Source organism: Haliotis rubra, unplaced genomic scaffold (genome assembly GCF_003918875.1).
Source record: "Haliotis rubra isolate DU_JTF1 unplaced genomic scaffold, ASM391887v1 Scf571, whole genome shotgun sequence".
In the NCBI taxonomy this organism is placed as follows: Eukaryota; Metazoa; Mollusca; class Gastropoda; order Lepetellida; family Haliotidae; genus Haliotis; species Haliotis rubra.
The window spans coordinates 474,819-501,079 of record NW_025767270.1 but is presented as its reverse complement, the minus strand read 5'-3'; the positions used below and the strand labels follow the sequence as shown (position 1 = coordinate 501,079).

The window sequence follows — 26,261 nt, the reverse complement described above, 5'->3', positions numbered from 1 at the left end:
TGGTCCTAATCCTAGATTTAGAAAACATGCTTATGTTCGTGTACCAAGGATGCCAACAGGGAGATGTCTGCCTTTATGTCAATCCTGGTATAGGCATCTACGCTTCAATTTTCAAGCCATTACACGGAATCTTGATTGACGTTTAAAAGGTTGTCAAACACAAAGGATGTAAAAGCAAAAGCCGCGGGCTGAAGAAGGAAGGATATTGCGTTAGGATTTACTTTTATCAGTGAAGACTATTTAGAGGTAAATAGGCATTTACACAAGCAAATTTGTGTAATTTTCGGGTCTGCACGCGAAAGGGAACAACCTCGTAACGAGTCACGTTACAGTGTCAGATAATGACTGCACAGTTGGTGAAGGTGAATGGCCCTAATCTCGGTGCAAAGTACAACTAACAGGTACACATAAAATATCCCACGCTTCACCTTGGCTAATGAGCCAGAACCGATACTAAAATTACTGCTGATAATACAGTTTTGCACTCACAACTCATGAAGTTGTATATGACGGGGTTGATGGCGCTGTTGAAGTAGCAGAGGAAGTGAGCAATCATCAGGGCAGGCTTGGCAATCTGAACATCGGAGCACCTGTAAAGCAGAGAATTCAAACACTGAACGCCTGAGAATAATCACAATCCAATATCTGCCGGAGCAGATTCCGTAACGCGTAGGAGGCCAAATAAATGAACATTATATGAATACATCACTCAAACACAGTACTCGTGTCTCTTTAGGAGCAAAAGCTTTAATCATTCTGAACAGCTTAGACGTGGTGGAGCTATCTAATGTCCTGCAAACTCCCGAACAGAGTTGCGTCCCTTTTCTGAAAGGGTCGAAAAGTGAGAACCTAGATTCATGTTTGTATAATTGTTGTTCAACGCCGAATTCAGCAATGTTCAAGCTGTATGGCGGAGGTTTGTAGATAATGGAGTCTTGACCAGACAGCCCAATGATTGACATCTTGAATATCGATCTACGCAACTGGTTTTGTTTCAGAAGAGCAAAAGTCCCTTCTTCGAATAGTTGGTTATGTTTTTTTGTGTTTTTGTAAAATAGAGATCAACAAACTTCATACTACTGACTTAACATAATGACAATGCCGGAATGGCCATAAAAACAATTCGAAAAAGAAAACGAAAAAGGATCAGACGAAGCCGGAATGGCGATGAAAACAATTCGAAAAAGAAAACAAAAAAGGATCAGGCAATCAGATTGTAGCTGATCGGGAAACCGAAAACACAATTTTAAAACATGCTCGCATTTTTTTCATAACAAAAGAAACATTTTTTTTCGAATCGGACACTCTCCCCTTATTAAGAATGCAATACAGTAATACAGATTACATCTTTTAATCTTTTTCATATGAAGCATTTCTTTGCAGTGCAAAATAATGATATATTATCCATGTAAATGTTCGAATAAATTATTTTACCAATTATTATGTGCACATTTCTTCTCATTGCTTAAACAGACAGTTTTGTAAAGACAAGTACGATCACGACAAAATGTCACTTAGATGTATGGAACAAGTTTATATTTTAAATCTTTAAAAGGGTCCATAAAACTGAAGTAGTGCCATGGGACACGTGTCATACACGTGAAGTGAGAAGTGAATCCCAACTCGTATCTATTTCTGTAACACAATTAGACCGAATGGAATTGTCAACGCACGGGAAGTGCGTATTTTTGCGTGGGCTGGGGTGTTTGTGGTGAATAATTACAGCCGTACGTGGTGTCCGTTGTAGCCCGCTCAGTAACCGTGCAATGTGTGTGTCGAATGTGATCTGAATTGGGCACTGAAATACTGTGTGCAATACTGCTGGAAAGGCAGACATTGCAAGTCATATATGAGTTGGGGTTGGTTGGTTTGTTGTTTAACGCCACACTCAGCAATATTCCAGCTATAAGGCGGCGGTCTGTGAATAATCGAGACTGGACCAGACAAGTCCGACGAGCCTGACTACCCGATCCCGTTAGTCGCCTCTTACGACAAGCATGGGCTACTGAAGACCAATTCTAACTCGGATATTCACGGGTTATGAGATGTGATGAGGTGCAGCAGTTTATTCTACAATCCGCCGGTAACATAACCGGACAGTGATGCGTGTTTCTCTGTAGATTGTGTTACATGTTAATACATTTATCGCCATCCACACCAGCTTGCACTCGAAGTAAACGGCTGATTGCAAATATAGTCAAACGCCGTTGTGTGGAACTTTGATGGGAGGAACGTATGGTTATCTCGAAATAAAAGCTTGATCCCTGTGTATATCCCCCGTAAGTCATCATTTCGCGGTTGTGTTTCAACTTTACCAAGGAGGACCCCGGATAGCTCGAAATATTTACGTAGGTCCATTCAACTTATTAGAAACAACGGTGTTCGACTGTATCTTCATGTTTCAAGGTCGCACTTGCTCTCAAGGTTAAAGTGACATATGCAAATAATACTTCTTCAAAATGTCTATGGCTTAAACTCGGTTAATGAACTATTCCAGTGACACGCGATCAACGACTTGGTCTCATATGCTCCAAACGACTCCGACGATAAGTCGCATCTGCCGATGCAGTATCATGTTGATATGTGTGATAACGCTTGGTAAAACATCTTTGGGATGATTTGGTACTTCATATTTGGTCATATGACTATTAACCTTCTATCGCCTCCCAGGCAGTTTGGGTTCTCCGGGGTCCATCATGTTGTATGCGCTTAGCGCCATGTACCTACAGCGTGGAGTTCAGCGCTATATAAGTGGCCAAATATTATTATTATTATTCATAACGAGGCAGACAATAAACATATACATGGGCCATGACACTAACGCATGACCTCGAGACAGCTATAATAGAATTAGCCCCCAGCAACACTGCATTTCATAGATACACGTGTAGCTACAAGAACCACTCCGATGTCATTACAAGGCTTATACGCCGGTAAGCCCATCAACAGGGCAACGTGTTACCTTAACAAGAAGAGGAGATAGATAGGCAGGAAGCAGATGGCAAAGATGAGGACAACGACGATAAGCATCTTGGCCTTCTTTTGTCGGATCAGAAGCTGAGCTCGGGGCACGCTGGCAGCCGCAACTGAAAGAGAATGAGACGTTACTAATTAAATATGAGGTGGGTTTTACACCGCCTTTAGCAATATTCCTGCAATATCTCGATTGGGTACACCAGACACAGGTTTCACAAACTGTACACATGGCAATCGAACCCAGGCCTTGGCGTGACAAGCGAACGCTTTGCCACCAGTCTATCCCACCGCCCCGTAAATTACAAAGATTGATGTAACCTAACTACCATATTCAAATTGTTTTCTAAGTTTAAGTTTAATGTCGATATCTTTTATTTCGGGAATATATTTTGTTGAGCTATCTCAAATTAGAGAAAAATACTCGAGAATTCGAGGACAAGACATGAACAGACAGAATCTACTATTCGAATGCAGATTCACAGGCTTTTGTCTCTCTTAAATCACAGCAACTTGATCCGGGTTAGAATTGGTCTTCAGTAACCGATGCTTGTCGTAAGAGGCGACTAACGGCATCGGGTGGTCAGCCTTGCTGACTTGGTTGACATGTCATCGTGTCCCAATTGCATATATCGATGCTCATGTTGTTGATCACTGGTTTGTCTGGTCCAGACTCTATTATTTACAAACCGCCACCAGATAGCTGGAATATTGCTGAGTGCGGCGTAAAATAAAATTAAACTCACTCACAGCAACGTGCGGCGCCTTTGACGACGACGACGACGACTACGCAACCCGCCCCTCACAGTCAAATCATCACATGGTATGTAAGCACATAGAATGAGACTAGGTGACCCAGGCTGTCCTTTCTCAAACTGACAAGAATGTGCACACATGAGTATAAGTATGTTGGCAATAATGCCGTTCAGTGACTGGCAATTTACTATTGTCAAAAGAAACATGAACGAGGGGGAAAGTTAATTTAGTTCAACGCTGAAAACAATATTCCTTCATCTTCGCGGCAGCTTTAGATATCAGTTTACCATCAGTACCTTTTTAATAAAGCCGTGGCTTAGGCGCGACGGAACCTTTGATCGCGAGTGCGAATGCTACTGGCAAACAAGGATAAGTTGGACCGGCGCAGAGAACGCGTTTACCAGAAGTAGGCGGTGCACGGCAATGAGCGAACCCATTTGGTTTGTGGAAGGTAGAGCAGATGTAGGCTAGTGCACGTGCATTACATGACAATGAAATTGATTCCGCGCGTAGCTACACACACCTTGCGCCTTGCTTCACCCATCGCACTACACTTGATCGCAGACAACCTGGGGCCCCTTCGCTAACAATGGCAAGCGCCAGTTGGCGGCACTCATACATGCTAATACGGGTCAGTTGTCAGGTCGGTGCTCAACTTATCCTCGTTTGTCAGTAGATTCAGCGTGTTTATTTCTAGGATTCGTATCATAATATCCGCGTATATGGGTTTCCACAACAGAACCAAGTTCAACACGCATAAAATTCCCTCTTCGACATGCGCTTACACCAACAAGAGTTACACACGCAGTCAGTCCCGTTACTTTCAACCTTCTACATACGTTACTCAACATTTGATCATAAACACTTTACTCCACTATGAGTCATTTAACGCCAAGGAAAATTTAATATCCTTTTTTGTTAGCTCATGACTCGTGTTAAATGGACACTTTAACATGATTGAGTTTTAAATGAACTTTTAGCTTGATATCAGAGAATATACGTACGTACTTATAATACTTGAGATTGCAAACACGAAAAAAAGTTGAAAAGACGTGCAATGTTTATTTTTTATTCGAAACACAATCAACAATCTGAACACAATGGACATTTCAACAGATTCAAACGAAAAAACACAACACACGATATAAACTCCGATTTCAAATACATCATAAATATCTCATCCCAGTGGCTTTTTATCTTCACGTTTTGCTGGTGTTAAAATGTTTCAGGAATATGTGAAACGTCAAGACGAGGATGCAAATACCAACAGAATACAGTATTTGCCTCAGTGAAATGTCTTGATTGGTATTAGAATCTGTTGAATATTTATTTACTTCTTCACGCGTATAAGCTATATTGTTTATTCAAGTTTGTGTATGTTAAGTTAATAGCACGAGTTCTTTATTGCGTGTTGGACTACGTGACTGAAATCACCCCAGAAAAGAGATCGATCAAGCTTATCAATAGTAATCAACATTTCAGAACATGGACATGCTTAATACTTGTCAGGAACTATGATGTGTATTTGCGTTTGACGAGTGAGAGTCAACAGTGATTGACAGCTTGACGGATGGTGGTGTGATTGCTGAAATAAGACAAGGGCTATCCTATGTCCCCGTCATCGACAGATCTTTGCAAATGAAGTGTTGTATTATCACACGTTTCTGATTACACACCCTAATCAATTTGTTCAGTGCATGGCGGTGTATATCAATATTACATGATCTTATTTAATTACATCCAAAATTAATTACCTTGTCAATTACGAAGTCAGCGGGTATAAACACTGTGTTTTGAATATGCTGATAATCGTAACTACTCGTTTAGCAGTAGAAATGAAACCTGTATAGTCAGGGCATAAGCAATCAGGAAACCCCACGAACCGGTGTCCGGATTAACTAGGGTTCGGTGTACGTGTGGACCAAACTATCCAGTGATTGTCTTTGTTAACAACGATAAGCAGTGGGGTTCTGGGGGCACCATTCTATTCAGGGTCCCAATGGGGAGAGAGGTTTTGAACCTGAGTGAGTGAGTGAGTATGGTTTTCACCGCTTTAAGTAATATTCAAGGGGGGACACCAGAAACACGCTTCACATAAATTAATGTTCCATGTGGGGAATCGAAACCGGATCTTCATCGTGACGGGCGAACGCTTTAAACGCAAGGCTACCCCACCGCCCTTTATGGCAATTGTTACCATAGACGTGTGGCAGTCATGGCGCTGAAGTTGATGGCGAAAGAGTAGCAGCACTCAGAATGCGTAGGTTAAATTATCCAACATTGTACATACACATAACTGAATACATTCACTACAAATGATATAAATGACATGAAAAAGTGGACCTAAACCCAATTAGCTCACTCACTGCCTCCGTTTCAGCAGCACATCATTGCATAACGGCTCTACGTGGGGAAAAAACGTCAAAAGGCGATCTTTTGAACGGGGATATCGGTATTCATTGCATGTTGTACTTTACACGACCAGGGATTATTCAGTGGTCAATTACAATCATTTGAATAGTCAGTCAGCTATTTAAGCGTCCAAACGCATCACACTCTGACCTCTATCAGCATTTCTGGGACATTTTCCTGTCAGCGCCACCGTTATTGTCGTCAACATATCAGACAACGTTAAGCAACGTTGAAGCATTACGTTACGCCATATTCATACAGTTCAAACAGATATCTGTCAAAATATGAAATCAAGGATGGTAGAATAACAAATTGGAATAGCGCGGAATACAATTCTGCTCCGTTGCATTAATTTTCTGATAACAAAGTTTGACTTTATTAAGATGCATGGCAACATGCCTTGTCTAATATTGCTGTAGGAATGTTTTGATCCCAAACAAAGGGAGTGTCAGATGTCGATAATATTTAATCATTGATATGCCAATAGTTGACAGAATATTTACGTCAGTGAAGAGAATACGATATCATGTTTTTCAATCAACAACAGAACAGTTATGTTGTCTTTGTTGTCTCGACGTGCTTGAGGGGTCTTTTGTGAGATTTCTCTGAGGTTAGAATTTTCGACGCCCGTGAAAACGGGACGACAAATGTTGAAATGAAAAGGCTTTTCGTACACTATCTGATAAGTACAGAATCTGAGAAGGGACATTGTCGCGTTGTCTCGCATTTTGGGGATTTTTTCACACAGATGGGGCGACAATGCGACAACGCGACATATTTTGACCTTGAAAATTGTCGCTATGTCGCATTGTCGCCCTTTGGAGGAATACAAAAATATTATTCAAATCGCGACAATGCAACAAATGGCCGAAATGTTGCGTTGTCGCATTGTCGCGTTTTGGTTAATTTTGCCTCATTTTGCTGTTTTTGAGAGGGCGACAACGGGACAGTGCGACAACGCGACAATGTCCCTTCCAGGATTCCATAGATAAGGCTCTGAAACATATGTTATGGTTCTGATGACAGGAATCTCAAAATTAGCTGAATAATACGATATATGGTATATAAAGAAACCGTTTTGTCCTTTCACTATACAAAGGGTAACATCCATTGTGAGTGAGTTGCTTGGTTGGTTGGTTGGTTTTTCAACGCCGCACTCTGCAATATTCCAGCTTTATGGCGGCGGTCTGTGAATAATCGAGTCCGGACCAGACAATCCAGTGATCAACAGCATGAGCATCGACCTACGCCATTGGGATACGATGACATGTCACAGCGAGCCTGACCTCCCGATCCCGTTAGTCGCCTCTTACGACAAGCCGTGCAGCTTGGATTACTGAAGACCAATTTTAACCCAGATCTTCATCGGTCACATGTCTGTGAAGATTGCAATTGAAACCACAGAGTTCTTACCCAATATAAAAGTATTCAGAAACAATATTGCAATATGTATCGTTTGAAAAGCGCTTTACGGTATACCGGTATATCGGCAATAGCGTGCAACTCTGATTAGGGGTGCGCAATATAACTGGTTTACCGGTATTTACCGGTTCAGACATAAAAACGATACGTATTGCGATACGCTGATCGAAAACCGGTATTTTGACATGCATTCGGAAAACCTCGTAACACTCGGAAATCTTCGGATGTTACCGTTCTTCACACCGGAAGTCATGCGTTTGTTGTAAAATGGCGACCCCCAACAATGAACAATTTATTGTGGTGCCAAACACTAGGGCAACGGCTTCAGTATGGCAGCATTTGGGGTTGACAAAGATCACGGTAGATGGAACTATTGATAAGAGGAACGCAGTATGTAAAATATGCAATGGTAAAGTGAAATTCTCAGGCGGGACGATTAAAAGTTTTTATTAAACCTTAATCAAGCATAGTGATTTTGTTGTGTTTTGGCTTTATAAAATCAAGCATTAACTCGATTATAAGTAGTTTTTTGTTTAAAAAAACCTTCTTGCAATATATTGCAATACATATCGCAATATATGCTTTCGCATCCCAATTTATCGCAATATGAAAATTATCGGCAATACCCAACTCTGATATATACGCGTGATCCACAATCTTTAACGCAACGTCAGCATCAACGCCTGCAAGCTAGTTGCTTCATCTTATAGGTCTCTTCACTCGAACTGCATTTCGAATATTCTGACAATTATGTCTTCTAAAATATTGTCCGGATACACGAGTTTCAGTATACCTCTGTCCTCTGTATACGAACTCACCGGTGTTACCTCTACCGACGTATAAAATCCTCATTACGTTTCCGCTCGGTGCCCAATTTTATCACATGTAATTTGATGGGATGATCTCAAACCATACCTCGTTGCTAACTGGCAATAACAGCCTATCTAACAATCGAGACATGAAACTAATTAACACAGTGGTCACATGGTACTATCCCGTTTGATGTTGGCTCCTAGGTGACGAATTGCAAAACAAACACAGTCAAGCACGGTTGTCGTCCGGACAGAAGGATACACTAGTGTGCATTTTGTACTGTTTGATCCGGATCCGGAAACAGGATTTCCGGATAAAAATGCATTTTATGAAGTACATATTTATTTCGGCCCAAGCACATTTCGTCTTTTAGGCAAAGCTTCCGTATATATGAGTCCAGATAAGCGCGGCGCCACGTTGTCACGGTGCCAATAACCAATAGTGATCCTTGGTACTTTAGTCAATGTATATTCGATATTTCTAAAAGAATCGCCGAAATTCTGAATGTAAGCACTTGTACCGAGACATTTTAGAATCCTATATCCTGACTGGTCAGCGGTAGAAAATTTAAGAGAATTACCGGGAAAGAAAAACTATATTCAGAAGCACTTTCTCCACAAACCAACCCGTTTGCTAATCAAATACTGACCATTGTTCATTCACGTTACTAAATAACATGCCCTGGTTCCTGTATTATTTACAACAATTGTGGCAAGACATTCCAGGCGAAGGACCTGGCGAATAAGCCCTTACAGAGTGTCCAGTAAAATTAAGTTACACCAACACTTTGGGCATTTCTCTGACACGGATTGTCATGTCTAAAGCGTCGGATTTCTAATCAGTTGAACTTTCTAATCTCACGATAGTGGTGTATACTTTAGAACAAAAGATTACAAAGGTCAACAGTTTTCTGTAGGAATATCAGTTTGGAAAACGGTCACAGGACATCTGCCAACGTCATATGTCTGTGTGGTATCCTCCCATTTGTCAGACATCCCAATAGTCAGACAGGTTAAAGCTGTGTGTGTCTCAGTGAAGTGGTTCACTGTTTTACGGGGTAAATTAGGCTATGGGTACAAAAAGCAATCATATATGCAGTTTGTACGGATATGCACTCATCCCCAAATTGATGATTTGAGCCAACTGAAAATAATAGACTCATCCCATGCCATATCATTAATCATTCCATTCCAACCAGAGAGGTCATACTGGTTATGCCAATGTGTCGTGAAAGAATGGAGAGAAATACAGTGTGGATCCAATGTTTTTTTAATCTGTGTTCGGGTGAATTAGTGGGCTGGGTTTTACGCATCTCTTTATGTCATTCCGGAAAAAGAAATCTTTGCAGGAACATCAGAATGGACCTCAAACATTGCACAAATTTTGGGAATCGAACTAGGTGAAGCTAATAATTTCATGGCACACCCAGCGTCTCTGTACATTGAATTTAACGGCAAACAATAATCGACCCGGCATCTGCAGAAGCGGTTTTCAGAATCTGCTTCTGCAGATCTATTGGCACAATAGTGGTCAGAAGTGGCATGAACGAATCACTGTAATCTGTGAGGACAAACTGTATTCGGGAAATGGGCGAGCAGACAACTTTCATTACGTAGTAAACATGTCATACATATTATCTCTTTGCATTTACTTTACATGATGAACAAACAAGGAAGAACCGCTGAAACGTCGTGAAAAAGATCAAAGAAGTTCTCAATAAGTGTCACATTGTCATAGTCTTGCAACATCTAAATGCCTATCAACGACTTTAAAAATAAACTGATTTAAGGATTTGATAAAACTGCATGTATAGATCAAGTATGTAAGGGAACCGTTCTATATCCAATCAAGACATATGAACCCTGTGTTTGACAACGGATTAAAGAAGTCTTACAGTAAATGACCATTTAGTCCTAAAACTGTCTGTGTAATTAATTTAAAAGCTGTTATAAACAGCCGCATCATATATGGTCAACAGGACTTAATACGGAACGTGACCAGATACCATTTCTCAATCCTACAGTTAAACCACGCCATGCTTGCCACACGCGGCATCGTGTCCAATTCCAAACCTATTTCCCTACAACAAATAACAAGCATCATAGACATGACTGTTCCCGAGGATGGGGCTAGAAAACAAACAACGAAATTCCCCAATGAGACATTCCTGACGCAACCATACACACTGAAACCAATCAGACCAACTACTGAAGTCATGCGTATCTGGTAAAAACAAATACATAACAGTATGCACGTCACGGCTCCTGTGGCATCCATTACTTCGGCGAGGGGGAAGTTAATACCTTTGTTTTGATAAAGGTAGATTCTCCACTGCTTTGGGACTAGCTTGTAAATACCTTAAGATGACACTCTCTGCGAGGGATTAGCTTTTGGTGCATTGGATCAAGGTGTCACTGGCTTCTTATGCTAGGTTGGATAAGGAGATTTGTCTCATTATGGCCTTCCGATGTTACTCGGGAAAGACAATACCCCGCAAAACCGATTCATTTAGAATTATGAGAGTTCGGCAAGCGCGGATACAGCAATTTGGAAAAAAGGGGTTCACTCAACGTAAGCCAACTGGTTGAGGGCAAAAACTTGCGTTTGTTGCAAGTTGTGCTGTGTTGTTTTCAGGTTTCTTTCTTCCCTAAAACGTATACTTGGGCATGAATGGTCAATCGTGTTAAATCAAAGAACCTTCTCAAATGTTCCTCTCTGCAAATGTGGGCTATGACATCTCAAATGAGTAGAGTGGCGACGGTATTTTCAAATCTATACTTTCTTTTCAGGACAGTTTACTTGAATCACGCCTGTTGCATATTTGCTCCCGCTTAACACTAACTTAAGACCTTCTTGTATCTGGTTTGAGGATACGCCGACCTACAACATTGAAAATTCAGAAGTAACATAATCGGAAAGTGTTTTTTTCACTGACAATAAAATATTCCAAGAGTTTCAGATATGACTAATAAAATATGTTTTGCAACAATAAGTCTTAAGGACCCAAAGCAGGCGAACATCATCACTTACCAATCCGGATTAAGATAATTAAGAAAATGCTTTACAATGCATTTCAAATAACAATATATTAATTCCGTAAACCATAGAACAAGGTCTGGTCTGAACTCATATATTTCAAGGTGACTATAGCCCATATATTCAGAAACATAGATCATAAATACCAAGGCCCCTTTTTTTTACTAAAACAGTTTTTGTCAATCAAGGAAAGTCTTTCCAATCTTCTCCTTCGTCGATGCTTATAGCCCTTTCGTAACAGCAGGATGTGTATATTCTGAAGTGATTGAAGGGGTGGTTGTCATTTCACAGCAATTATGAACCCTATTTCTTCAAATCACTGTCAAAAACAATGTGCTTAGACGTCTATGGCACTACTCCTTGCTTCCCTATGGGTATCATGTTACCCATTAGAACAGAAAGAGGCAGAGATCTAGAGTCAAACCAAGGAGTAGTTTACGAATGTACATGTACATGTATACAGTGATATTCATTAAAGGCACAATGGTGTGTTCGTGATGAAATATGATATTTGTTTTTGTGTGATTTAGTTTTACATTTTAAACAGAATAAGATAACAATATACATTTTCGTAATTGCTCAGAAACAATCATAGAAAAATAAATCAATATTTAAAGATTTATGACGATGCTGATATATACATTTGACAGGAATAGACGGAAACAATCGTATCATGTCATCATGCAAGACTAACAGAGTGATTAAGTGGACGCTTAACAGTATTTCAGGTATATTACTGTTTCTCAGCGTCTTCAAACCCAAAGAAAGCCAGATGGCATGTATGTCTCAGACATTAACAACGTAAGTGAAACCAACAATCATGATTTGACAAACGTAGAATCAAAATCACGGCAAAAGTAATTCGAATTGATGACCATATGTTTTTTATACGCCTTAGGGATGCACCTCGCCCATATCATGTAGACCGTAGCGATTATATATTCTTCAAGTAAGATGATGCGATGACCGCCTCCGTGGTGTAGTGGTTAGAGCGTCCGCCTGGAGAGCGGAAGGTCGCGGGTTCGATCCCCGACCGCGTCATACCAAAAGACGTTAAAATATGGTACTTGTTGGTCCCTGCCTGGCGCTCGGCATTAATGGGTACAACAAGGACTGGTCGCCTCGGAGTCAGTATAATGTGTCTGAGTGGGGTATTCATGCTTCACTGCTGCATGGTATCTCAGTGGGCTAGCACTATAAAACCAGCTTCAGTCTGGGCTAGTACAAGCAGCCGCACTTACACATACATACGCATGCACGTCGTCATATGAGCGAAATATTCTCAAGCACGACGTTAAACCCAATTTCACCTCACCTCACCTCACCTAAGATTATGCGATGTGCACTGTAAACCTTTCCTCCGCGTTCACTCAATAACGACATACCTTTTCAAAACCTTCATCCAGTTTGCTCAAAGTACATGTTCAGACAATGTCCTGGCTTGTTTCACATATAAGAATTACAAGAACCAAATGCATATATATATGTACCCAACACGACAGCGAAATAAATGTAAATGATAATGATATTTATGATACATATGTCATTACTTCACAATTCCAGATTTTGGTTGGTGGTTGATATACCAGGACGTTCGTATAGCTTTGTTCTGAATGTTCCTGGATGGTCCTGGTTGCTTCTGTCTTATCCTACAAAGTATCAAACAGAATACAACCAAAAAGATCAAAGGGCGAATCATTAATGTCTAATTCAGCGAGCGCCCACCATCCACGCTGATCATTTTCAATCATTAGCCGTCGAAATAAGTGTGACTCTCGCTGTATCGTTTGAAACCCGAAAAGTAGGAAATTGGAGCAATCCTCAATCAAGTGAAAGAATTCCAATTTAGGATTTCCTAAGCCCAATAGCACACCCCTCATGAGACAATGTCCAATTATGTCACATATTACTATCAAAGGTCAATCATTCCGAACAGTACAAGAACCCTCTACAATGGCGCGAGCAATGTCGATTATGTGGTCGTCTTGAGCCTTTATCTGTCCTTTCAGATTAGACTTTAATGCCGCTTTCCTGTCCAGTGCCAGAGATGGTCAACATCTCTGATGAGATACAGTTTCAGCTTTTCGACGAAACTTGATGACAAAATTGATTTGTGGCATTTTTCAGATTTTATAAAAAAAATTATTATTCCCCTAACGCTTCCCTCTTGTTTCAAACTTTCATGTTGCCTTAGTGGTTGCAACTGTGTTGGACAGGAACCATTAGTAAGATGCTATAAGATATGTTTGTAATTTGGCGATGTTCTTGAAGGCTCGTAAGTACTTTCGTGAAACACATTTAAAACATCTTGCGAATATCAGATTTGATACACGTCCTAATGACCATGCCATTAGATAGTATTGGAATAGTAAGCACCATGTTGGTCATATTGCTGCGGCCAACGTATTAACCACTAGACCGGTGTCTAAACTGCGATAATACGCCTTAGTCATTGGTTGGACCATTCAGAATACTGAATGACACCACCCAGAAACTACTCCTGAGAATGTATGAACAAGAACGATATTAGATAAGACTCCGCAGATTTACGAATTGTCAACATCTGGCTTGCATTTTGAATATCACTGTACATGTACATTCGTAAACTACTCCTTGGTTTGACTCTAGATCTCTGCCTCTTTCTGTTGTAATGGGTAACATGATACTCATAGGGAAGCAAGGAGTAGTGTCAATAAGCATTCCATTGGTGTATATTAATAGATAATTTGTTTGGGAATAAAATTCGGGGTGTACTTTCTGTTGTTCGACATTTGACTGAAGATGTAAGTCAAGATAATCATAAATAGTTCTTTATATGTTTTTTATTTGTCTTGATCGAATCGAGTGACTTGATGTTTAATGACACGTTGTACTGTTATAACTTTTCGTGTGTTTGTAAATGCGGTACGAACGCCCACATTGAAGCAGGCCCAAAAACATTTAAACGTTGGTAAATAGCGTGAAGCAGTCATTATCTTGGATTCGTACAATCAGCAGATCTAGAGTTGGATTTTATCAAACCGAGCATAATGAATTGGGGGAATTTGAGATTAGAACAAATAGTTCTCGGGTCCAGCTAAGCCTTTGGGGAAAACTGTTCAGGGAGCACAGAGGACCTATAATCGGATGATCTGGACAGACAATGCTCGGTTGCCCTTGAAGCCTGAGCTCTTTCCTTTCAACAAAACATCCCTGCTCTGTTCATAAGCTCATCTGAACTTGTTGAATATCACACTCAAGCCATGAGATACTGGTAATTGCGTCGTTTCAGGCACAGCGGAATCAAAGCACTGGAAACTATGCCTCTGATGAGTGGAAATGTTTGAAGAGGGTAAGAAACGGACACTTACTTTTTTCTGCAAACTGTGTGAGTGGCAGATGCTATCGGCAGGACATGAAATGTTTACCATTTCCGCAAACACCTGATGTCATCACAGACTTTCAGTATTCCTTCCATATCTTTTTTACTGTATTTTATAATTTACACTTTTACAACCAATGCCACCCGTTTCGGTGGTCAACCAAGACTGATTATTATCTGATGTTCGTACTTTTTGCAATAGTAGGTCATTGACATATATATACTATCCCCCAAAAGAAACGCATAGGCATTTTGTATTTTTAAAAATCTATTAATTACCTATTGTGTTCAAACAATCGTCAAAATATGTAACAAAAGTGTTGATAACATGATTTTACACAATTACACAAGCCAAAATTCGACTTTACCTGAAAATGTTGATTTTGATGAGATTTCTTACAAGGATTAAAAACGCATCGCCACAACGCAACAAAACTCACCTTCCAGTTGAAATTGTGCATCAAAGAGCATGCACTGTCTGGCTATAAAAATCCAGATTACTTTCGGAAATCGTCATTCGTTTTGAAGGAGTTTCAAGCTCAAATCACTACGCCACGTCTTGACGCTGCGACACGGAACATCGCCATTGAAAGAATACACGCTGGAGATTACCAATCTTTTGTTGCCAGACGTCTGAATGTTAGTCTGAGCACAATAACACGGCTTGCAGCTCGTTACAACCAATCAGGTATAACAAATGACCGTCACCGTACAGGCAGATCTCGAGTCACCACTGCAGCCCAAGATCGGTACATCCGGGACTACATTTGCGTGATCGTACTGCACTGCTGAGAGCACAACAGCCAGGGTGCCTGGACTTCGGAGGATATCCGGTCAAACTGTACGGAACAGGCTGAGAGAGATTGGACCGAGAGCCAGGAGACCCGACGTCGGGACCGTGCTACGTCGTCACCATTACGCTCAACGTCTCCGTTATCTAAAATTATCCACTTGGTTGTATAGACATTTCCTTCTTCTAAACTGATGTAAAAATTCATGCAATAAAGCCTATTTGTGGATGAGTTATACATGTTTGAAAATACAACATTTTCGCATCAGATTTCTGGCCTATGCGTTTCTTTTTCGGGATAGTATATGTTTGAGTTAGGTTTTAAATTTCGAGTTTTCGAAAATATGCTCAAGAATGCCATAGTTGTCGCATCAGCCGACAAGTGACAAGAGGTAATTACAATCTGCACGCAAGTCGATAAGTGACTATAAGTAGTTACAATGCATGGCGCAAGAGTCGACAAGTGACAATAGGTGTTAGAATTTGTGACGCAAGAGCCAGCAAGTGACAACTGATTTTTACAATTTGTGGAACCACAACCGACAAGTGAAAACAGGTGGTTACAATGTATGGCGAAAGAACCGACAAGTGACAACAGATGGTTACAATGTATGGCAAAAGAACTGTCAAGTGACAATATATGTGGGTACAATGTATGGCGAAAGAACCGACAAGTGACAACAGATGGTTAGAATGTATGGCGAAAGAACCGTCAAGTGACAATATATGTGGTTACAATGTATGGCGAAAGAACCGACAGGTGACAACAGAAGGTTACAATATATGGCGAAAGAACCGACAAGTGACAACAGATGATTACAATGTATGGCGAAAGAACCGACAGGTGACAACATATGGTTACAATATATGGCGAAAGAACCGACAACTGCCAAAATGTTGTGACAATGTATGGCGAAAGAACCGACAACTGCCAAAATGTGGCTACAATGTATGGCGAAAGAACCGACAAGTGACAACAGGTGGTTACAATGGATGGCCATTATCTGATCAATCACTTGTTTGCCCTCATATTACAAAGTCGCTATGACAAAGTTTAAATATCGCATACAGCGGTCAACAGCAGTATCTCAGATACAGTCCAACTGTGAATACATTGCTAAATTAAAAATGTTTCCCGTGATAAATGTTATAATTGTACTTTAAAGAGCAGTGTATTTATTTTCGGCTTTGAGTGTGCGAAACTCATTTTAAACATAGTGTTAGAAATCGTAAGTGCCAGAGTGTTAATTCTGTTTCACAACTTCGATCAGTTTGTTGGAATATGAAATGAACCTACTGAAACACAATTATAGACGTAATGTTGGCAGAAAACATGACAGATACTTTAAAGTGTTTAGTTCAGCTGTATGTAATTTGATTATTAAATGTCTAACAATGTTAATATTTAATGGAGAATGCTGAGGTACAATGTATTAGTTTCACAGTATGATTGACCCATAATCAAGTTAAACATCCTTTTGACGCCAGAGCATAGATTCCTTTTAACATTTACGTGGATATTATTACAACGTTTCGTTTGGAAATTCAACAATGATATTTATACTGGTTTTCAGTAATATGAAGGAGTATTCATGTTTCACATAATGCTTATAAACATGACTTTGTGATTACAAAATGAGATAAAATTATTTCCATACTCATGAGAAATCTCTGCCAAAAATAGAGTCGACTACGATATCAACATGTAGTCATGGATCTCTATCAAATAGAAATGATACCAGGTGTTCGCGAAAATGTGAACCCACTTCCATTCCCAACCTGAGTATAGTGTAACAGGCCGATATCTGGTGTTAAAGCTCGACTCGTGTATATATACTTGGTAGCAACATAAGCGGGCGACTTTATTCTCATGTACATAACTTCTCCGACGTAAACCAGTGTAGTCTTCAGTGTCAGGTAATTGTAAATATACTGACTCACACTTCACATTGATTGGTTCTGTTCCTATAGCTAGAGGGAAGGGTTTTAGCGATGGGGTGGTTACTGAGATGCATGGATTCGAATTATTTCATTTGATCTCGAGTGCCTAGTCACAAACTACTGAAATATGAGCAATTTCAATTTCTTCTATTTTTCTGGAAACTATATTCCAAAGAAAGAAAAAGAAAACCATCTATTAATCCGAATTTGACAAAATTACAAATGCTGCACTGGAGACCGTGTTTGGTAACAGCTCTCTAGCGTTTGGGGACTCTCTTCCTACTGTTTGTTAACATGTGGTATCTCCTTAGGAAAGGGGCTTATTTGAAATATGCCACTTGCTCACCCGGCATTAAACGGGTACCCGGTAGGAATGCAATTGTTAACTGTACAGGACCTTACAGGCGGCTTGGATTGTACACTGCCTGTAGCTAGGGAGCTGTTATAATCGAGTAATCGTCGATCGACCGGGTTAATAATGGTTTCTAGTGCCACAGGTACTCACTCGTTGAATGAAATATGGCTCATTGTAAATTTGGATCTTTCCGCAAAGGCCAACACACATCATATCCTTATTCTCAACTTTGTTTCTGTAGTCATGAAATGATTATCATGTTGTTAGAAAATATTCAGTATTAACACTTTGAGGTTTGGCCCTAAACAGTTGTTATGCCTGCTTAATGAGACGTTTGCCACTTCAGTCACATCCACGAATTTGGGTAAACCGATGGTCAACTGAAACTGAGCCTACAAATCAGCAGATCCAAGCACGGCTAAGGGGCGCAAATGTCCGTGGCATATCCATGCCCCTCATACAAGTTTGACACCGGTACCAGTTTCACCATTGAAATGAATCATTAATATTGTCTTCAAAGGAGTGTACCAGACTCGATTATTTACATACCATATGGCTGGAGTATTGCTGAGTGCTGATTGACTAAACTACAAAAAAGAAAAATAACTTCCAGGGCGTGAGGAATTTTTGTGATGATACCACATTCAACCACAACTATAAAAGCATGAAGATTGTGTATTCGTGATAAATTTCATAGCTGGAACATCGCGAAATGTTTGTGTTTTGTATTTTCATCCAAGCTCAGTGAAAATAAAATCCATTTTGTGGTTGGCAAACGTTATCGAATCTAATGGCATGGTTGAAAAGGTTTCAATTATTCTCAAATTGCACCGCGTTGTAAAATGCATTACCACTATCCAACGCAAATATTAAAGAGTGATGTGTGTTTGTGGTATAAATGCATTCGCGTCCCAACACGTCGTACATTTCTACCAACAGTTATAAGGGTCAAAAGCAAATATCCAAATAAATGTGTGAAGTTAATGTACTCGTGTAAATGTTCACCAAAATAGAACTAATGCCCCACTAACCAATGCGTTGTCATTACTTGGGCCATCATACCATCAACGGTGTTCAATTAGAGAACTATTTGTCGTTAAATACCATCACATGTAACTAGTGTTATCTTTAATAGGCGTTCGTTGAGTGATGCAATAGATAAATAGCTAGGCTTACCGATGGATTCAAGTAAAATCAAATGATCGATCACTGTCGATAGTGTTGGTGGGGTTTACTATTCATGGCTGAGCTTGGGAACGACTGTTACTTACGGGCACTCAGCAACATTCTGGCTATTTCACAACTTCCTGTAAATAATCGACTCGAGGCCAATCAATGCAGTCGTCGAAGCCTCGGGCAACGTGTTGACGATGGAAGTGATATAGCGCATAGCCGTAACCATCGCAACTGAGGATGACAAATTTACAGTGTTCACCTGTCGGGGAAGGGGGCATTGTCCCTTACTTATACCTGGATCCGATGAGTGTGTGTTCGAATTTGCTCTGGTATTTTAAAAAAAAATGTAAATACTGACGCATTTGTTATTTGTTATTATATTTGTTATAATGCTTGTGAATGTAGTGTCTCATAGACCAAATGGCCGGGTGCTTTTTGTGTTTAATGTATGTCTGTAGTGAAATGTACTGTATTATATTTTATTGCAAAGCACGTGATAATTTAATAAACATTTCTCTCTCTCTCTCTCTCTCTCTCTCTCTCTCTCTCTCTCTCTCTCTCTCTCTCTCTCTCTCTCTCTCTCTCTCTCTCTCTCTCTCTCTCTCTCTCTCTCTCTCTCTCTCTCTCTCTCTCTCTGCCTCCCTCTCTTTCTCTCTCTGTTATTGTCAGTAAGACATAATACGAATTGAAGCATTCGTCAGCACTAATAAACCCTTTTCCTCAACCTGCAAGAAGATTATTTCTCTCCTCCACTCTACAGACTCACTATTACATGGATTCAAGCATTCGACACCGCTCACCCTTTTCCTCAACCTGCAAGAAGATTATTTCTCTCCTCCACTCTACAGACTCACTATTACATGGATTCAAGCGTTCGTCACCGCTCACCCTTTTCCGTAACCTGCAAGACGATTATTTCTCTCCTCCACTCTACAGACTCACTATTACATGGATTCAAGCATTCGTCACCGCTCACCCTTTTCCGTAACCTGCAAGACGATTATTTCTCTCCTCCACTCTACAGACTCACTACTACATGAATTCAAGCATTCGTCAGCACTCACCCATTTCCCTAACCTGCAAGACGACTATTGGGCTTGTACAGGAATAATACGAGTTGGTACGAATCACTGATATAAGCATCGGGAAACTCAACATTCACTATCACTCATCTTTTCGATTCAAGCATGAGGCATAGTATTGAGAAAGTAAATACTATTTGTACTCACTTCACAACATAATGGGTTAAAGTAAATGAAACATGATATCGTTGCAGTGTAAGAGCTTCTGTTCAAAGATAATATAACTTGGTTTCATGGTAAATGAGGTCATTTTATTTCGGATGGATGGTTTTATAGACCTGTTTAATAGTCTTTTTCCCACAATTAGGTCGACTTTGACATGTTATCTGGTACATGTCTTGTAATTAGACCAAAACTGGAACTATAATGACATTTTGTACCAAGATAAGACTCGTATGCTAATATTCATTTTGTCCAATATACTATTTTTTCACGAAATGATTAATAAATATACATGAATAAAACCATATTCTGTAACGAGATAGATATTAACGATCTTCAAAAGGTATTTACTTAATCTGGTTGTAAAGGTTGAAAGTTCACTTTATACATGATGAGCATATGAAAGATACATACATAGTCAACATAGATCAGCGGTGGTACATGAGACACCAATAACAACAATAGATATAATAAAATATGTTATATTTGGGATTACACTTTCTTAGTAAAGTACAAATTCTAGTACTTTTTGAGTTGAGTCCCATCCGGGACTCGAACCGACACCCTCGGAGTCAGGCACCTAATGAGATGGATGGAATTTACATTGATTCATGCAGTTAACTCACATGTACTTGGAAAATATATCAAGAAATACAGATATTATATACAAAGATGGAGATAACATTTTAAACAGAATTACATTTGTAATCGTTTTGATATAATATTATAAAATTTTTCACGTTACTTATGTCAGTTTTTACATTGTTATGACGGATATTATAATTTCATTATTTATTTTAACTTGTCAATAACATGCCTTCTGAGAAGACAGTTTCATCATATGAACGTTTGTATGTGATTCAAATCCCGAAAAAAACCTTTTAACGTTGTTAAGCACATAAAATAGATGGGGAAAACGCCAAGTGCCCCTCAATAGTGTAACTAATTGTCTTTTAATGCGACACAATCCCCCAAATGCATACAGCAAGTGCGCTACTTAGCACATCACGTGTGTGTCAAAGAAACCGTCGTAACCATTTAAAGAGTATTAATAGGAGACTCAAGCAGGAATCTCGTCGTCGTCTCGTCTAGACGTGTTCGTTGGTGAGATTCACGCGTGAGTATCAACAGGGTGATGTGTTGACATCTGTTCTTTATGAGATTAGGAACAAGTAGGCTGTATGAGACAGAGAGACTACCACAGAGGACGAATTCAATACCGCGACACTTACAGTCCAGATTTGACGCATTTTTGAGGATTTTATTCTCTCACAAAGGATTGGAACTGATGTATTTCGGAAATAAGTAAATCGAGACAAACAAACACTGCTGTGTCGAACTTCGAGTTTGTCGAAACAACGGTTGTCCCGAAGTAAACGCATCGTTCCTCTGTTCTATTCTTTACTCACCATTTTGCTGATGAGCTGAACCTCGGAGAGCTCGAAGTAAAAGCATGGTTCCTCTGTTCTATTCTTTATTCACCGTTTTGCTGATGAGCTGAACCTCGGATAGCTCGAAGTATTTACATAGGTCTCTTCAACTTCGACACAGCCGTGTTTGACTGCACCTACCTCATATGATTAGTCTGTGTCATTATGACTAATTTGGTGTATTGCAGAAGAGGTGGGCAATTATGGATAGACGAGTTGTGCTGTAATTCGCTGTGGATAAGTCCGTCCTTCAGACGTGCCAGAAACGTACGATCGTGCGCTTGCACATTTTCAACGAAAACGGAAGATACATGTATCACTGTGGTTTATGCATCGAACTAGGCATTAAGCTATGACTGAAAAATTGTGAATATGTGATATTACCAAAATCACACTCTCAATTACAAATCTTCTCTCCCGTGTATAGGGTGTCATGAAATAATAATATATATGATAATAATTGATTTGTATAGCGCCTTCCTTCAAACTTTTGCTGCTCAGTGGCGCTTAAAACTGTCTGACTGGTATGTCAACTTTAAGAATTGGAGTTGTAGGCATCATTGAAAAGAAAAGTTTTCACAAGGGTACACAGTGATGAGTAGGTCTCTGCACTCTTTATCGTTTGTGGCAGGTGATTTCACAAAGTGGTAGCCTTCACAGAGAATGCTTTAGCACCCGTTTTGCTGTCTGTGTGTGAGATTGTGAGGAGGTCGTTTTCTGCTGAACGTAGGGAGCGCCTCGGACAATGCTTGTGAAGTAGGGACCTCAAATACGATGATGCAGTGTCACTGTACAATACTTTGTACGTCAAGGTGAGGATCTTGTAGTGTATACGCTGCTTGATAGGGAGCCAGTGTAAACTGCTGAGCACTGGAGTGATGTGGGCGATCATTTTGCTCCTTGTGATGACTCGTGCAGCAATATTCTGAATCCTCTGGAGATGTTGCACTGCTGCGGCCCCGTGGACCAGTGAGTTGCAATAGTCCAGACGGGCAGTTATATAACAGTGTGTCAAAAACTTTGCGGTGTCTCCATTAAGGTACTTCCTGATCTTCCCGATGTTTCTCAGGTGCCAGTGTTATTCAGTGTAGCAGTGTTATTCAATGCTCCAAGTGTAATACATTGTATATGTGGATAGTCAGCGAAGGGCATTGTTGTGCTAAATATCGACAGAGAGGTATTAGAGAGTACTATAACCCTAAGGGCCTTTCCACTATATTCTGGCCCAGGGAGTTGGAGAATCTTATGGACTCGTTTTCTTAGGTATATGAGAGGACCTAACTCTTGTCTCCCAGGCTTCAAATGTGTTCCAGATTCTATCAAAATCTATTAAAGTTATATTATGACTGTTCTTTATAGTGCAGCGCTCAAGTTAAGAATGTTACCAGACTTGAGGAAAATCTTGACGCATCAAGTCATTAATTCAAATCAATGTAGTATGTAGTATGTTTAACCATTTTGCATATAACATCAAGGTGCACTTATAATGTCAGTTTAGCGATAGACATTTTGTCACCTATCGATTTGATTTATGAAGGTCGGTTGGCATTTGCTCATTTCATATTCGGAATAATTATATTAAGATGGGATATCGTTCACGCGGTAAACTTAATATCGCTTTCATGGAGTAGCATGACATATATTCTGAGGAACTCGTGTACGAATGTGACACCATGCTAATTTACTGTTAGGTGTCAATTTGAATTTGTTCACTATTACTTATCCACAAAATATCGTGTCGATGTGACATTGATAAGGTTACTATTGTCGCATTTTGAAGGTTTGTGCATGTCGCACTCGCAATATTCAAGCTTTATGGTGGCGGTAAATAATCGAGTCTGGAGAAGACAATCCAGTGACTGACGTCATAAACATCGATCTACTGGAACAATAACGTGCATCTATGCCACTGAAAACTTCGGTCAAATACCAAAAAAATTAGAAGAGATGATTGACTGATTTACTGGCAAGAACTCATAAAGGGTTTTTCTGAGATCTTCACACACAGAGGTTTTGTATCGGAGAAAGAAATCAGATTTAATGACATAACAAAATCCTAAGAGGCATTGCAATTTTGTAACCGGAAGCGGAATGAGAATAGTATGAAGAAATAAATGCTTACCTGTCGATTCATTGGCTGATCCACTTCGCCACAGGCAAATGGCAACTTTTGCGTATGCGAACGTCATAATTAGCAGAGGAATGAAGTAAAACAGCACGAGTATTGTTAATAAGCTTATTTTCTCAAACTTCAGATCCCAGCTCGGCTGACAAATTGTAAGGTTATATCGTTCGATGTAATATGTTTGTAATACTACTAAGTCAGGAATGGCAGCTGCGAATGATATACCCCACAATAACACAATGATCCGTTTAGCTCTCACAGACGTCTGTCGGAACCACAAGGGACGACAGATCGCCATCCATCTCTCCATGGATATAGCTGTCAGCGTCAGAACTGACACAAAGACTGAGACTTTCTGAAAAGATAAAAGAAAAATAGATTAATAACAAGTAGGAAAGACATAACGACTGACATTTTATGCAAATATTAATTGGTTTTTACATAAGCAAAGATACACATATGATTGAAAACATACATTATACATAGAATTATACAACGAATAAATAACTGTTCCATCATAACAGTAATTTTGTAATGTAGAAGTTCAATAAATTCTGAAACATTTAGACATCAGTATCGGAGTCAATATTATCTGGATTCTGCGCTGTCCTGAGTTTATTGTGTGTGCACTGACCACTATTCACAGTGTCATTTAGAAAGTGGTCAAATGGAACATTTGTTATAATTGGGATTACACTTTCTTAGTAAAGTACAGAATCTAGCACTTCGGGGGTTGCGTCCAAGAACCGACACCTAGGACCTAGAAAACGACAGTGTGTGTTGGAATCTCGGACGTGACTCAAGCGAAAAAGGTATTACATTATGTACTTTACTGAGAAAGTGTAAACCAAAATAAATAGTATGTTATAAATTGCGACGTGTTAAACTTGAATCCTTCACGAACCGTAACAACACGTGCACAATGCCACAATTCATAATCATAATCCTCAGAGCCATAGGCCTGTGTATGATATGCCCATTATTTTCTTCTTTTAAACATGAGTTCAGAATAAATTTGAAGAAGAAAAACACGATCCTTGCCTCCCTAATTAACTTTATCTTTTCCACAGGAAACCGCCTCTTTACTTGACTGCTGTCGATAAGCTAACACTTGTCATATGTTCCGTCTCAGAGGACGCCTTTTTGTGAAGCACCACTCACGATTTGAGAGTGAGAAAAATATTTACGTTAATATTCTGATGTACTGACACGGTGGACTCCCCACCTATGTTTGCTTTTTACACATCCTGTACCTATAAGGGGATTAGCAACTCTCATGGTACTTCAACCCCTCTTGTTTAGAGCTGAACACTGAGCACTTTCAAAGAATAGGAAATCGATTTGATTATACGGTCACACGTTGTGTTTACGATGCATATATCCCCATTTCAACTGTCACAACATGTCTCATCGATCAGCTTAACGTGATAAGGAGCTTTATTCGATTCTCCTATCCTCAGAGGGAATAAACACACGAGTTGTTTTGCGGTCTTCTTATAGGCTTGCGTGATACATAACCTGACAGTGACTTCATCTTATGAACATAGCATTAGCTGTTATGTGTGGCGCCGTTCGTCCTGATTTGATTACGTTATATCAGAGATAATACAGCCTCGGACAATAATATAATGAAAGTTGCTGTCAAATAATCAGAAAAGCATATATGGCCCAAGTTTCGATAATACCCTGTGTTTTTAATGTCACAGAAAGATACAAAGGAATAAACGTTTATATTACACAATAAATAGGGTTTTATGTAGAAAAAATGGAGTTTTATGAAAATGCTAACTGATTCATGGTTAAGGTTTGTGCTCAAAGCCAGTGCAAAAAGCAATGATCATACTGTCCCGGGTGTTGTACCGATTATTGCCAACCCTACCATGTACGTGTCTGTTTCTATCAAATGTGATTTGAAAGTCGTGATGGCTATTTTTGATTCAAGCTGTTGTTTAATAAATCCACTTCTGAGTTTGAACGGCCTCTCTTGCATGTCTACAGGGATTCAGGGTGTTTGGCGACAAACAACCTGTGCGTTTCGCCACTAGATGGAGGGGGTGGTCAGGTTCGTTGAATTGGTTTATTCGTGGGATGCTTCAATCAGGATATTGTCCAGTTTAGATTTGATATACAGGTCTGATATATACATGCTTAAATAGAGATTAATGGGATGTTAAAAAGCCTTCACTCACCCAGTTTAATTTGACAAATGTTGAGAGCATGGCGAGCTTTCGACTTTGCGTTTTTGAAATATGTGTTTGTAATAACCTCCCACAATGACTATATTAGGTTCCCATCCAACATCAGACCAACTACTACGACACAAATCCAATTTTAAATCTTGTTAATATATACAGGCTAGAGTGAAAAGGTTCTGATTAGATTTTCTCATAATAAATTTGGCGGAGACCTTTGTTACAAAGTAAGGTA

The 26,261-nt window shown here is 39.7% G+C and overlaps 1 protein-coding gene across 4 annotated transcripts in view; it reads right to left on the bottom strand.

Moving 5' to 3' along the window:
* The window catches only part of LOC124254352 (orexin/Hypocretin receptor type 1-like), a 74,186-nt gene that overhangs the window by 9,915 nt on the left and 38,010 nt on the right, over nt 1-26,261 (bottom strand). For all 4 annotated transcript variants that reach the window (XR_006892462.1, XR_006892463.1, XR_006892464.1 and 1 more), the window contains exons 2-4: nt 23,832-24,189; nt 2,963-3,086; nt 490-590 (exon numbers count right to left, since the gene is read on the bottom strand). Coding sequence is in view for 1 of the 4 variants with exons in the window: in XM_046688274.1 (XP_046544230.1) it covers nt 490-590; nt 2,963-3,086; nt 23,832-24,189 (583 nt within the window). In the remaining 3 variants the exon portion in view is untranslated. The remainder of the gene's footprint in view (nt 1-489; nt 591-2,962; nt 3,087-23,831; nt 24,190-26,261) is intronic.